At 56.7% G+C, this 12,186-nt stretch overlaps 2 protein-coding genes across 2 annotated transcripts; one reads left to right on the top strand and one right to left on the bottom strand.

The window, feature by feature from the left end:
- Positions 1-717: 717 nt before the first annotated feature.
- Positions 718-8,822, top strand: BESB_009260 (myosin A; the record flags this gene model as incomplete). Its single annotated transcript, XM_029359680.1, has 14 exons — positions 718-816; positions 1,541-1,699; positions 2,323-2,469; positions 2,695-2,977; positions 3,633-3,760; positions 4,234-4,446; positions 4,736-4,927; positions 5,181-5,409; positions 6,040-6,155; positions 6,447-6,627; positions 6,781-6,939; positions 7,533-7,645; positions 7,982-8,127; positions 8,444-8,822. The coding sequence occupies 14 exons, from the start codon at positions 718-720 to the stop codon at positions 8,820-8,822; spliced, it is 2,544 nt and encodes an 847-aa protein (XP_029222593.1).
- A 1,367-nt stretch (positions 8,823-10,189) lies between these two features.
- BESB_009250 (uncharacterized protein) lies at positions 10,190-11,843 on the bottom strand (the record flags this gene model as incomplete). Its single annotated transcript, XM_029359679.1, has 3 exons — positions 10,190-10,263; positions 10,523-10,565; positions 11,040-11,843. 3 exons carry the CDS (start codon positions 11,841-11,843, stop codon positions 10,190-10,192), a joined length of 921 nt encoding a protein of 306 aa, XP_029222592.1.
- Between the last annotated feature and the right edge of the window lie 343 nt (positions 11,844-12,186).

The raw sequence follows: 12,186 nt of genomic DNA, 5'->3' as shown, positions 1-12,186 counted from the left end.
GAACGCATCTTTGATCGAACTTTCTTCCGAACTCAGCGAGCCGCGTGTGCTGTGTAGCGTCTACGCCCTGAGTGTCCTCGCCAAAGGGCGGCAGAAAAGTCGACGTCTTACACATCTAGCTGCAGGCTCTCTGGGAGCCTCGGAGTGCGCCAGCATACGCTGAAGCTGACAAAACTGGGTGGAGCAACTCCGTGGAGGGAAAGTTCAGGCCGAGGCAGTTGGCGATTTCTTGGCGAGTGCGCGCAGAAGCCTCGATGTGTGGGTGTGTGAGACAGTGCCTCACGAGAATTACGAAATAGAAAAAGGAGCACACCGGCTCAAATCGCTTAGGTCGACTCTGAATGCGGAAGTGACAGTGGCCGAACTGCTCCGTGAATCTCTGCGCTTCGCACAACCTCGCTCTTGTCTCCGTGTGCGTTTTCCTCTCTCTGTGTCGATTTCTGTCACATGCAGCGAGCTTTTTTGCACGAAGAAACTGACCACTTCGACGAGGGGGTGGGTGAGGCCTTTCCTCGTGCCCCTGGCAGCCCCGACAGAAAGGAGCCGCTCTCCCGCGTCACTGTATCGCTTCGCCTCAACCCATCGTCTCCTCTGTTGACTCCGGGGCGCTGAAAGCCAGTTTTCCTCAAGCAAGTCGTCTCCTCTGCTAGAGCAGTCTCTACCTCATCCGGAGGTATTTGTCGCTGTTCCTTCGCTCCCGCACCGCAGAAAAGCACCATGGCGCTTCACCGGGCGATGAGATACACGACGCTCGCGTGCGCAAACCTGAAGGCGCGCGAAAACCCCATCACTCCAGCGGAGGCCGCCACGCTTCAAGTGAGCTCTCCTCAGGCTCGAGGTCGCTGCCTCTCGGCTGCGCCTCTTTGTCCGTTCTTCATCGCCACATACCTTTGCGAATGTGCCGCGGACGCTTTCCAAGCTATCCCTTTCCAGCTTGTGTGCATGTTGCCTTCCTCCGCGGCTGGGGTGTCTGCGGCTGAACGCTTCGCGGCTTCGTACTGCCTGCAGCCTTTCTCGTATTCCATCGCTTCGTATGATCTGCAAGCTCTCCTCTGCGCGTGTGTGCCCGCCGCTCGCCTAGGCGTCACTGTTTCCCGCTTAACTGGCGTATTGTTCTGCTTTAAACTTGCGTCCGGAGTCCGCGCGACCGAGCTGAGGAGTGTCTTTCTTCTCTGCGCGGGCGTCCTTCCTCTGTAGAGTCCCGCAGTCCCGGAGTTGGCTTCACGCGCAAGCGCGTGGAATGCGTAGATGCCTCTAGGGCATCACGGCTCTCACTCTCTACACGACGTGTACAGCTGTCCATTTTTACTTCTCTCCCCATGTCGCCCTCTGCTCCTTCGTGTCTCCCTTCTCATCTCCCAGCGGTTATCTTGCTCTTGAAAAAACTTGAGAAGTGACGAAGCGATTTGCCCCATGCGAAGAGCCCCTCGGACTGCCGCAGGCCGCCACGGATGGTAAACTGCGTATATAAATATGTAAATACATATGTACGCGGCTTTGTGGGCCTTTCACTTTTTCACGTTTTCTCTCTGGCGCGTAGAACGCTCTGGTGTGGTGCGACGCAACGCCTTTGGTGAAGGAGCAGCCCTCAGAGCTCTACGAGAAGTGCCTTTTCCTCGAGCTGGTTGACGACACCTCTGCTCTTCTCCGCCCCTTAGGAAAGGATCCTGAACGAATAGACTCGCATCATGCAGTCGACGTAAGAAGGCCAGAGGTGGGCGTACCCGCGCCTCGCTGCTTCGTGCGTGTTTTTGACGCCCGTTTCCTTCCAGCACACTGACCAAAATGAGAGAAACGCCTGGTGCGTTGCTTCGGGGCGACAGAAAACAGGCGAAAAGACTACAGAAACGCAAACCTCAGGGCGCGCGTGGGGTGAAGAGGCCAAATCTGGAATTCAGATTCCGAGACTTCCATCTCCCCAAGTCCTAAATAGCTCTACACTTGTGTCCGTACATGTTCAAGTGCAGAGGAAGAAGGCAGCAGGTGTCTCTGTCTACGGGCTATCTGGAAGTGTCAATTTTAGTCCTAGGCGCGGCTGAGACCCGTTCATGGTTTAGCCCTAAACCCAAAACCCTTTGTGGAAAAATATATCAATAAATAGATATGAATATATACAAACATAAATATATAGAAATAGCAGTATGTGTACATGTATGTGTATGTATGTAGTCTTCGCTCCGCGTCGGCTTCCAGCCTCGTTCCTCAGTGTGTTGAACCTGTTTCGTTGTTTTTGGTGTCTCTGCGTCTCCGGTTTCGTTCTGTATCGACTTTCCTGTCGATTCTTTTGTCGCCTTTGTTGTTTCTTCCCTGACTCCCTCTCAGGCGCTCACAGTCCCCTTGGCGCGCGTGTGGCCTGCGAACGAAGGCGTCAACCCTCTGGCGATTTCCGACATCGGGATGCTGGCTCACACCAGCAACGCGTGCGTCCTCGACTTTGTCAAGAGTCGCTACATGGCGGACAAAGTCTACGTAGGCGCAGGCCGCCCGCCAGTATCGGCAGGGCTTCAGTATCCTTCACAGTGTAACGACCCGCGCCAAAAAGGGCGCCGAGGCGAATCCGCAAGCGTCTAGGGCCTCCAGTTTCAGCTCAGGGGTCCGCCGTAGCGTCTCTTTGACTTGCTCGTATCGTACCGGATCGGCCACCGTGTGAAAACGCGCTGTACTGGCCTGTGGCTTTCTGCGTCTCGGGTTCAGACACACGCAGGCCCGCTGCTGGTAGCAGTGAATCCGTTTCGCGACCTGGGTAACACAGATCGCGCGTGGATTGAGCGCTACGCGTCAACGGCCGACGCGTCGTCCCTCTGTCCGCACGTCTTCGCGGTGGCGCGCGCGGCGATCGAGAGTCTGCGAACAGCGAAGAAGAATCAGTGCATCGTGGTCTCGGGCGAATCCGGCGCAGGGAAGACGGAGGCCACCAAGCAGATGCTCACTTTCGTCGCCACAGCGCCGGGGGCTAGTCAAACCGCCGCCCCAGAAGGTGAGAGACGCAGACCGGAACCGGAGGCAGAGACACCCAGGGGTCGCCACCATGCGCAGGGACGACCAAGCTCTCGAAAGCGAGAGGATAGATCTGCCAATCGATCCGGTAGCTGCGTACCAATCTGTATATTGGATGCGGCGGCGGAGAGGAGAGCGCGGTGGGAGCGGCCGCGCGAGTCTGCGATGGAGCGGAGGAGAGCTGTCGCAGAAGAGGCGCAGAGAGGGGGACGGGGGGGGAGGGAGCGAACTCGCTCGCGAGGGAGCGGGATGCGTCCTACGCGATTATCGCAGCGACAGCCATGTGAGTAGACAGACACAGGGCGGGTATGAATGGAGACAGCAGACGCGACAAACACGGGGTATCGCAGACTGATCAGCTCCCCGGATATGGACGCGGGATTAAGTTGACAAAGAAAAAAGAGCGAGAGGCGCGATAGACATAGCTGGAGGCGTGTGAATGTCAGACAAGCAGGGTGACGAATGGAGACGAGTATGTGCTGAATATCTGAGGCTAGATCTGCAGACTGGCAGAGTGGCGTGCGTGAGGCGACGCGGTGGCTAAACTCAGTCGAGGGGCGCGCTCTGGGGCGGAGTCGGTGGCGGCGGCGAGCCCACGAGGCCTTTCTGCTTGCATCGTGCGGCTCTTTTCTCAGAGAGAAAGGAAACCTCTTGCATTCCGAAGGCTTTTCTGGCGGCGAATCCCGTGCTGGAGGCCTTCGGCAACGCGAAGACTGTCTTGAACGACAACTCGAGCCGATTCGGTCGCTTCATGTATCTTCAGGTGAAGTCACTCTGCACGCGAAGCGCTTGCGTGGTGACTGGAGGAGGGAGCGAAACAGGAAGAAGCGTCGCGCCGAAGAGATTCTCGCGCGTGCTGCTGCGTGCTGCATGCGCGACGTTTGTGTTTTCTTCGCGCGAGGGACGACGTCTGCAGGCCCTACCCACACACCCTGTCTTTTCGCGGAGCTCCGCCGATGTGCAGCACCGCGCGCATCTCTCTGTCCCTGGACGGGTTGCGTCCGCAGACATGCCGGCGCTCCCCTTTAAAACGCACTTCCCTTATCGCCGCAGCAGTATGCATTGGCGGCACGGGAGTCGTTTTCTCAGGCACCAACGCGATCTCGTGTTTCGATGTCGGTATTGCATAGGCGGAGTCGTCTTCAACGCTGCAGGACAGCTTCGTGTAGATCTGTCATGCAAGCGAAAATCAACTGTGAAATTGCGGCGTGTGGTGTGTGCCTTTTTTGGATCTAGGTCGGCAAGCAGGGCGGCATTGAGCACGGGTCTGTGCAGAACTTTTTGTTGGAGAAGTCGCGCGTGTTGACTCAGGCCGCGGAGGAGCGCTCATACCACATTTTTTATCAGCTCGTCAGGGGCGCGTCGCCTGCGCTGAGGGAGGAGCTGCATCTCCTCGACCTCACTTCGTACAAGTTCATCAACCCTTCGTGCCTCGACATTCCGCACGTGGTAGGGAAACAAGCGCGGCAGAAGAAGGCCACCGCGCTCAGCGCACAGCTCCTCGCCCCCCCCCCCCCGCCCCGTAGCCCCCTCCCGCAGGAGGAGAGAAAAAAGTGAAGAAAAAAAGGGTAAAAAGCAGGGCAGCCGCAGACATCGATACGTCTCATCAGAGAGGCGCGAAGGGTTGGAGCGAGAGGAGGCAGCGGCCAGCTTTTGCGGCAGTCAGAGAGGAGACTTCCGCTGACCCCGAGGCGCCTGCGCAGACGTATGCGGTGATGTCGGCGTTCCCTCGTTGCAGGACGACGCGGCGGACTTCCAGGAGGTTTTGGCGAGTCTCGAGGCCATCGGATTGACCGAGGCGCAAGTGGCGTCGGTCCTCTCGCTCGTCTCCGGCGTTTTGCTGCTGGGGAACGTCGAATTTGTCTCCGTCGAGTGCGGCGGCGTGCCAGACGCAGCTGCGATCGCGGACGCGCAGCGACCCCTTTTCGAGGTAAGCGCATGAAAGCGCCAGAGAGCGGCAAGGAACGATTTGACGTCTCTCAACTCTTCCGGCGCCTTCAATTTCGCAGAGGGGAGAGGGCAGCGCTTATCTGCGAGGCCAGACGCCGCGCGGACTCTCAGACGCGCAAGACGAGTCTTAGCAGAGAGAATAGAGAGGTCTCCTTCTCTCTGCCTGACTGTTGAGCCCCCCATGGCCTTCATTCTCTTTGTGTCTCTTCGTCGGTTCCCGTCTGCGGCTCCAGACCGCGTGCAAGCTGCTGCACGTGGACGCCGGTCTGGTGGAGGCGCAGCTAACGCAGAAGAAGACCTGCGCGGCGGGGAAGGTAATTTCGATTTTCTGGAAGGCGTCGGAAGCGAAGATGCTCAGTGAGTCTCTCGCGAAAGCTGTCTACGAGAAGCTCTTCGACTGGATCGTCGTCGCCGCCAACAAAACTGTCCAGCACCCCAGCGGGCGATTGCCTTCCTTTCTCGGTCAGCCGAAGCAAACCCCGCACCTGGAATCTACCTTCCCAAGCCTAAAATGCACCGAAAAAATACATGTATAAATCTAAAAAAATATAAACATTTTACAAATACCTCAAACTATATCTGTAACAAATATAAATACATCTATGAATATATCTATAAGCATATCTGGCATATCTGTAATCATATACAAATATATCTGTATGTACGTGTATATATGTGGAGGGGTGTGTGCTATCGTGACACGCACGGAGGTCGAGACAGAGGGCGGAGGGAGAGACAAGACGAATGGGAGAGGTACAAAAAGTGTCAAGTACCCCGTGGCGCCTTCGGGGAGTGCGCTCTTGCCTGGTGCGTGAAGTTCGCGCGCGACTTTCGTCCTTCAACATCTTCGCCCACGGCTTCGATCGAATTGAAGCGCCTTCGCACTTTGTGGGGGAGGCGGCAGCGAAAGCGTGGCGCAGCGCCTTTGGTCCCCAACGCTCGAAGTGTCGCGCAGCTGCTTAAAGAGAGAACTGCGATTCATATAAACGCGTGCATTGATGTGCACAGGCGTGTTTGTTCTGACGCCCCTATTGAGGGCGGCGAGAGTCTGAGTGTTGGCTCCGTTGGTTTCTGCGCGCCGTTGCCTTTCAGGAATGCTAGACATCTTCGGGTTCGAGATGTTCCCCGTGAACTCCCTAGAACAGTTGTTCATCAATCTGACTAACGAGCTGCTGCAGAAGAACTTTGTTACCGTCGTTTTTGAAACTGTGAGAGAGGCGAGGAGCCGTCGAAAAGGGACGATAGGATGCAAAAAGACGACGACAAAGGGTGGAGACCAAAGGGCAACGTGGAGGGCACAAAAAGGCTTGTCGGGACCTGGTCAGGCATGCGCATCTGGCTGTATGTGGAAGAACTGTTTTTCTTGCCGAGTTCGTTTTGTTATTTGTCGGTTTTTCTCTTCCAACACGGGGTACATCCGAGGCTCGCTGAGTCTCTCGTGCTGTCCCAGACGCGTTTTTCCTTCTCCTACTGCTTGCGCGGTTCAATTTCGGCTTCAGGAGAGCAGGATTTACCAGGCAGAGGGGATTATCGTGGACGCTCTCGAGTACAAACAGAACGACGAAGTCATCGCGGTTCTCTGCGGAAAGAAGTCGGTTTTTGCGCTGCTAGAGGATCAGTGCCTCGCTCCAGGCGGAAGCGACGAGAAGCTCGCGCGGAGCGTCAACGGCCTGCTGGCACGTAAGCGAGGGAGACACTTTTTGGAAATCCAGGGGCCTAGCTTTCCTTCTTCCCGGTTTCCCTACCCAGCTGCAAAGTTGCGTGTCGGGCTTCCGCAGAGACACGCGGCGCCCAGTCTGCCTCGCCTTGGTGTGCCCTGCATTTGCTTCTCAGAGAGGCGCGGCGGCGGCACAGGCAAAGGCAAAGACTTCAGCTTCACCGTCTCGCACTCGACGGGCGACGTCACATACAGAACCGAGAACTTTCTGCTGAAAAACAAAGACGTCCTCCGCGCAGAGCTTGTCGAGGTGCTGCAGCAGTCACCCGACTCAGGTGAGACCTCCACCCACGGCTGAGGCAGCGACTCGAGAGCGTACAGGTCCCAGAAGGTCATACGGAGGCGGGAGGGAGACAGATAGATAGACAGATAGACAGATAGATAGGTATTGATTCTGCATGAACCCGTGTATGCGTGTGCGGCGAGCGAGAACTGGCGGGGGGGGGATCGTGTAGTCGCACCGAACTCTCTCTCGGAGTCGTCTTCAATCAGGCATGCTTCAAGGCCCCCGCGGGAAGGCCACGAGGGTCGAGTGGCCTCTGCAGGTGTGTGTTTCATGCGTGTCGCTGGTGCAAAAATCTCGCGAAGAGCTCTAGTTTTCAGCCGCAAAGAGCGTGAGGATCGCACGTTTCAGGCGCGCGCCTGCTCGGTCAGAGGCAATGCGTAGGAGCACGAAGACATGTGATAACGCGCGATATGAAAGTGTCTCGGCAGCAAACACCGGGCGGAGGCGCGCTGGGTCGAGTTGTTAGACCGGTGCTGCATGCGCGCAAGTTCAAAGACGCTGCCGAAAGATTCGCGTTATCCCTTCCGTTCTGTGCGCTTAACTTGCGTGAGAGGCTTTTCCCCGGTCGCTGACTCTTTGCAGTGACCAAAGAACTCTTCAAGAATGTCACCGTGCAGAAGGGCAAGCTGATGAAGGGGCAACTCATCGCCTCGCAGTTCCTCAGCCAGCTCGCACAACTCACTGCTGTCATCAATGTAAGCGCCTCAGTGGCGGCGCGACTACGCATTCACAAGTCGGTAAAACTCCTTCTGCAATCCTGTCCACGTTTAACAACATATTTCGTCCATCTGCAGATACGTGCGCGAGAGTGTGGTGTATCCGCGGCTCTACGTGCGTAGTTTCATTGCAAAGCCTTCGTGCGTAGTAGACTCGACACATGTGTAGACTGCTGCGCAGCGACGTAGATACGGCCCGCGTATCTGGCATGCTTCGAGCTGTAGGCGCCGAGTGAGCGGTTGGATTGGAAGATCGGAAGTGCGTGAGAGGCCGTGGAGACTCTCTTTGTTCGATGCTGCTGCTGCGGTGTTCAGGAGGCGGAGTGTCATTTTGTGCGGTGCGTGAAACCGAACAACTCCAAGCTCGCCCGAGTTTGGGACGCACAGAAAGTGCTCGTTCAACTTCATACTCTCTCGGTCATTGAGGCTCTACAGTTTCACAACATCGGTTTCTCCTACAGGTCAGTTGACTCGACGCGGCTGGCTGTATGTAGAAGACAGCTGGCGAATTCCTGGGGGAAGTCCAGCCCTCGTTTGCGAGTCACATGCTGGATGTTAAGGTGCGGAAACACTCCGAAACACCCGAGGTTGCTCTCAGGGTCTCACCTGCGTGTCGTGTGCCGCGAGGGGGATACTTTTCTCCCTCTCCACCGAGCCGTGTTGCTTACGGAGGTCTGCCTGCCGTCGCCAGCCCGCCGAGTGAGCTGTTGTGTGTCTGCGTCGGAGTCTTCAGTTTCCTTTACGCGTCGCGCTGCCGATTCTCTTGTTTTTCGCCAGGCGGTCGTTCGCGGAGTGCATCCGGCAGTTCCGGTACATTCACTTGGGGGCTCTTGATCGCATGCAAGCTGATCCGCGAGGCGCGTGCGAAGCTCTGCTGCGCAGCTCGTCTCTGCCGAGTTCGATGTGGCGCCTGGGAAAAACCATGGCGTTTCTGTCCCGCGGAGGCCAGCAGCGCCTGCTGGCTGAGCAGCGCGCGAAACTGGCCGACCACAGACGGCTAGTTCAAGTCGTCGAGGCTTGCGTGAAGCGCCGCAGCGCGCGGAAGACCTTCCTCGCGAGTCTGCGCGGCCTCATTCGCCTCCAGGCGCACGCGCGACGACAGATCACGCTGCTTGATGCGGCACCCGAAAAAGTCCTCATTCACGGCACAGCTTGAGTACAGGAAAACGGCTCCGAGACGAGAGAAAACAACACGCAACAAACGTCCAGCGCGGCAGCAGCAGTAGACAAAGTCTGCGTTTTGCGCTGGTGTCTGAAGGGGGTTCACCAGCGGGATTCCTTAGCAAAAACTTGCAAAGTGAAGGGACAAAAAGGAAAGAAGAGAACTGCAAGGAGCGAGTTTGGAGATCGCCGAGCTGAATTCTCGTTGACGAGACTCCTGAAGCAAAGTGCTTATAGCAGAGAGTCCAGAGCAGCAGAGTAACCAGGCACGGAGGGGTGTTTGTGAAGTGTGATTAGCATGGTGTCTAACACTGTATACTAGTCTTTCGCGGCACAGATGGCAATGCAGGCGCGAGAAACGATTTTTCATCGAAAAACCGATCATGCTGAAAGGGCCGAGGTAGAAAGCGACGCGAACGCGGGAAATCAACAGCAGGATCGCATTTTTCGAGAGATCCCGTCACCGTCTGCACGGTGGAGGGAAGTAGCCTTCTATTGTTTTTATGAAAGATGTGTTTCCTTCTGTTTGGCGGCCTTCCTCGGCCGTTTGCACACGCTGCTGTACGTCTCAAGAGACGCCATGCCATGACTGGCCCCGAGAATAGCTGTTGTGTACTTGGCGCTGCATGGCGTAGGGTCATGTTTGTCGTCAATCTGGACTCTTGCCTCCTCTAGCGGGCGGAAAGGATGCCCGTAAACCATTTGTGTGGGGGGGTCTCAAATCGGCTGCCGCAGCAGTTCCCCGCAGAAACGGATCTGTTTCGTGCTGAAACGCGTCTCGTGTGGAACTGTGAAGAGTGCCTCGGGGCTCTCTCTGCTGGGTGGCGGCTTCATCTGTGAGGTGTATCCGTGGCGGTGGCGCGCCTTGCGAGAGCCGCGAAAAGCAATTTTCAAGCGTTCTGAGAGAATGTTTGGGACATTTTCCGTCCTAGGCAAAACGAGCGAGTCGGGGCGTCGTGAGGTAGGCATGTTTCCAGGAGCGAGAAGGCACAAAAACAGTCGTTAAGACGCATACATCGCATGCAGACAAGACAAACAACCCACATTTGGGACGGCACGGAGAGAACTCGCCCTTGGCTGGCGACAGAGCACGGAGAAAATGGCGGCATTCTCTCCTGTCGCCTTGCTGGCTCAGAAAAGCGCTTGCTAAAAAAGAAATCCCGCTTGGTCTTTCAGAGACAAGCGTCGCCTAAGAGACCGATCTTCGAAATCCGAAGTCCCCCAGACGACTCGGGCGCGAGGCGTGCTCGAGGTCACTGGAGCTCAGTTCCTTCCTCAAGCAGCACATCTTTGACTCGCCACATCGTCTCCGCATTTGAGACGAAGGAACTCGGAAATGACAGATTCTACTACGAGTTCACTTTAGTCCGAGGAGGGGGGCAGAATGGACGTGCCGCCTGGAACCGGCCCTGCGCCTGCGAGACCGAGAGTGTTTCCTGTACCCGTAAAAAAAAACAGGCAAAGCGAGACACGAATTCACATTACGGAGTTTCCGTGATGTCTGCCAGCGCACCCGAGCGAAGCGGTCTGTCCTTTGTGAGAGAATGCGTAGGGTCGATTTCGGTGTCACATCTTGACCGAAGCGTGTCTACGCAAGTGCATTCCGTTGTTCTGGCGCGAAAATCCCCCACTTTCCAACTTGGAGAATGTGAGACTGCGCATGAGTCGCCTCTCGAAAACGATGAGAGCACTTACGTTGTTGTTGGACCCAAGTGAAGGAAAGGAAGATGAGAAGAATCTGCAAAGAAAGAGATATACACACAAGAGACGGAGGATCCTGGCGCTTCTTGCGACAATTGAGCGCTTACCCACGAACTGGCGGGCTGGTTTCACGGGCGTCTGCAAGTTTGAAAAGGCCTCAATACAATAATTCAACAGCGTGACAGTCTCCTTCGCCTCCGCCCGCTCCCCCCCCCCCCCCCCCCTCCCACCCCCCCTCCCACCCCTCGCCCCTCCGCGCCCCTGCCGCAAAGAGGCGAAAAGCAACGGTCTTTTCCATCAAGATGGGACCCTGCGCAGTCCAGTCTCTCGTGGGGTCTCGCCTGCGCCGATCTTTCTAGAAGCACCGCGGCGAAAATATCAACGTTTCCGTCGTATGTTTTCTTGCCTCATTGAAGATCTCGTAAGCTTCCTCAATGGTGATCAGTCAGACTCTACAGATTGAAGTTTCGTGAGGTGGCAGTGGCAGTTCGTGAGCGAGAGCTCGACTTACCTTCACGAGGAGGTTGAAGGTGGAGAGACCTAGCGCCCAGCTGTGGATGCCGTACGTCCACCGGGCTTTCAGGTTTTCGCTCTCTGGGAAGCATATTTCGGCGTCGCCCTTGTCGCAGCTCCACGTGGAGTAAGCGATGAAGAGCCAGGTGATTTCAACCACGGACGCAATGCAAAGAAGGACGGCGTACTGTCGGGCGCCTCGGAGAAGCCTCTTCACGCCTGTCACGCTCTTCGTCTCGCCCTCCACGCACCACAGATGATACCCGACCAAGTAGAGGACAAAGTTAAAATCCGCGCGCCCCAGGCAGGCAAAGAGAGAGCACACGAGGAGAACCATAATGCAAGTGACGATGCCTCCGCGCAGCGTCCGTACTCCCGGGAGGTCTTCCGAAGAAGCATTCGAGAGCCACCCCGGACGGAAAGAGGAGGGAATAGGAGGCAGAAGAGCGGGAGGGGGGCCTTCAGGCATCACGGCAACAGGAGCTGAGGACATGCAGAAACTTCCGCCAGGCGCGGCGGGATGAGCCGTGTATGTGATGCTGCTCGTCGCAGAAGGCAGCACGCCAGTCGAGGGAAAACTCTGTGCCGTCGTCACAAACACAGTTCCTGGAGCGGCCTGCGGAGACGGCGCTGTCGGGATGTGAGTCGATGACGGCGTGACGATGGTGGGAGGAAGCCGCACAGAGGGAGAGGCCGTGGCACCGCCGCCGCTAATCAGGACAGCGGGCCGCGAGGGCTCGTCCGCCGCCACAGACACAGACGCGTACTGCGCCACATACGGGTTCGAGAGTTGCTCCGCCATCGCAGCAAGTAGAATGGAAGGATAGGCTTGGAGGAACCGAGGCGAAACAGACCCAAGACAAACACAGACGGGGTACGCGCGCACGCGGGGAATAGATCAACGTGCTTTACCAGTCACCAGGTTCTCCGAAGAAGCGCCAGCTGAAAGGTCGCAGAGCCTAGAGCAAGGCAGAACGACAGAAAAAAAAGCACCACTGTCTGCTAAAAGGCAAAGAAAAGTTAATGATTGCCGAGAAAATATGTATGTGCGGCGGGCCGGCATAGCGGAGAGAGTAAGACACGTAGCGTACCGCGCAGTTTGGTAGCCTGTTAGCTTGTGTATCGAGCAAACAAAAAGAGAGAAT

This window comes from Besnoitia besnoiti, chromosome I, assembly GCF_002563875.1.
Source record: "Besnoitia besnoiti strain Bb-Ger1 chromosome I, whole genome shotgun sequence".
NCBI lineage: Eukaryota > Apicomplexa > Conoidasida > Eucoccidiorida > Sarcocystidae > Besnoitia > Besnoitia besnoiti.
The sequence above is the reverse complement of the archived record's forward strand: the minus strand, read 5'-3'. Positions and strand labels throughout refer to the sequence as shown.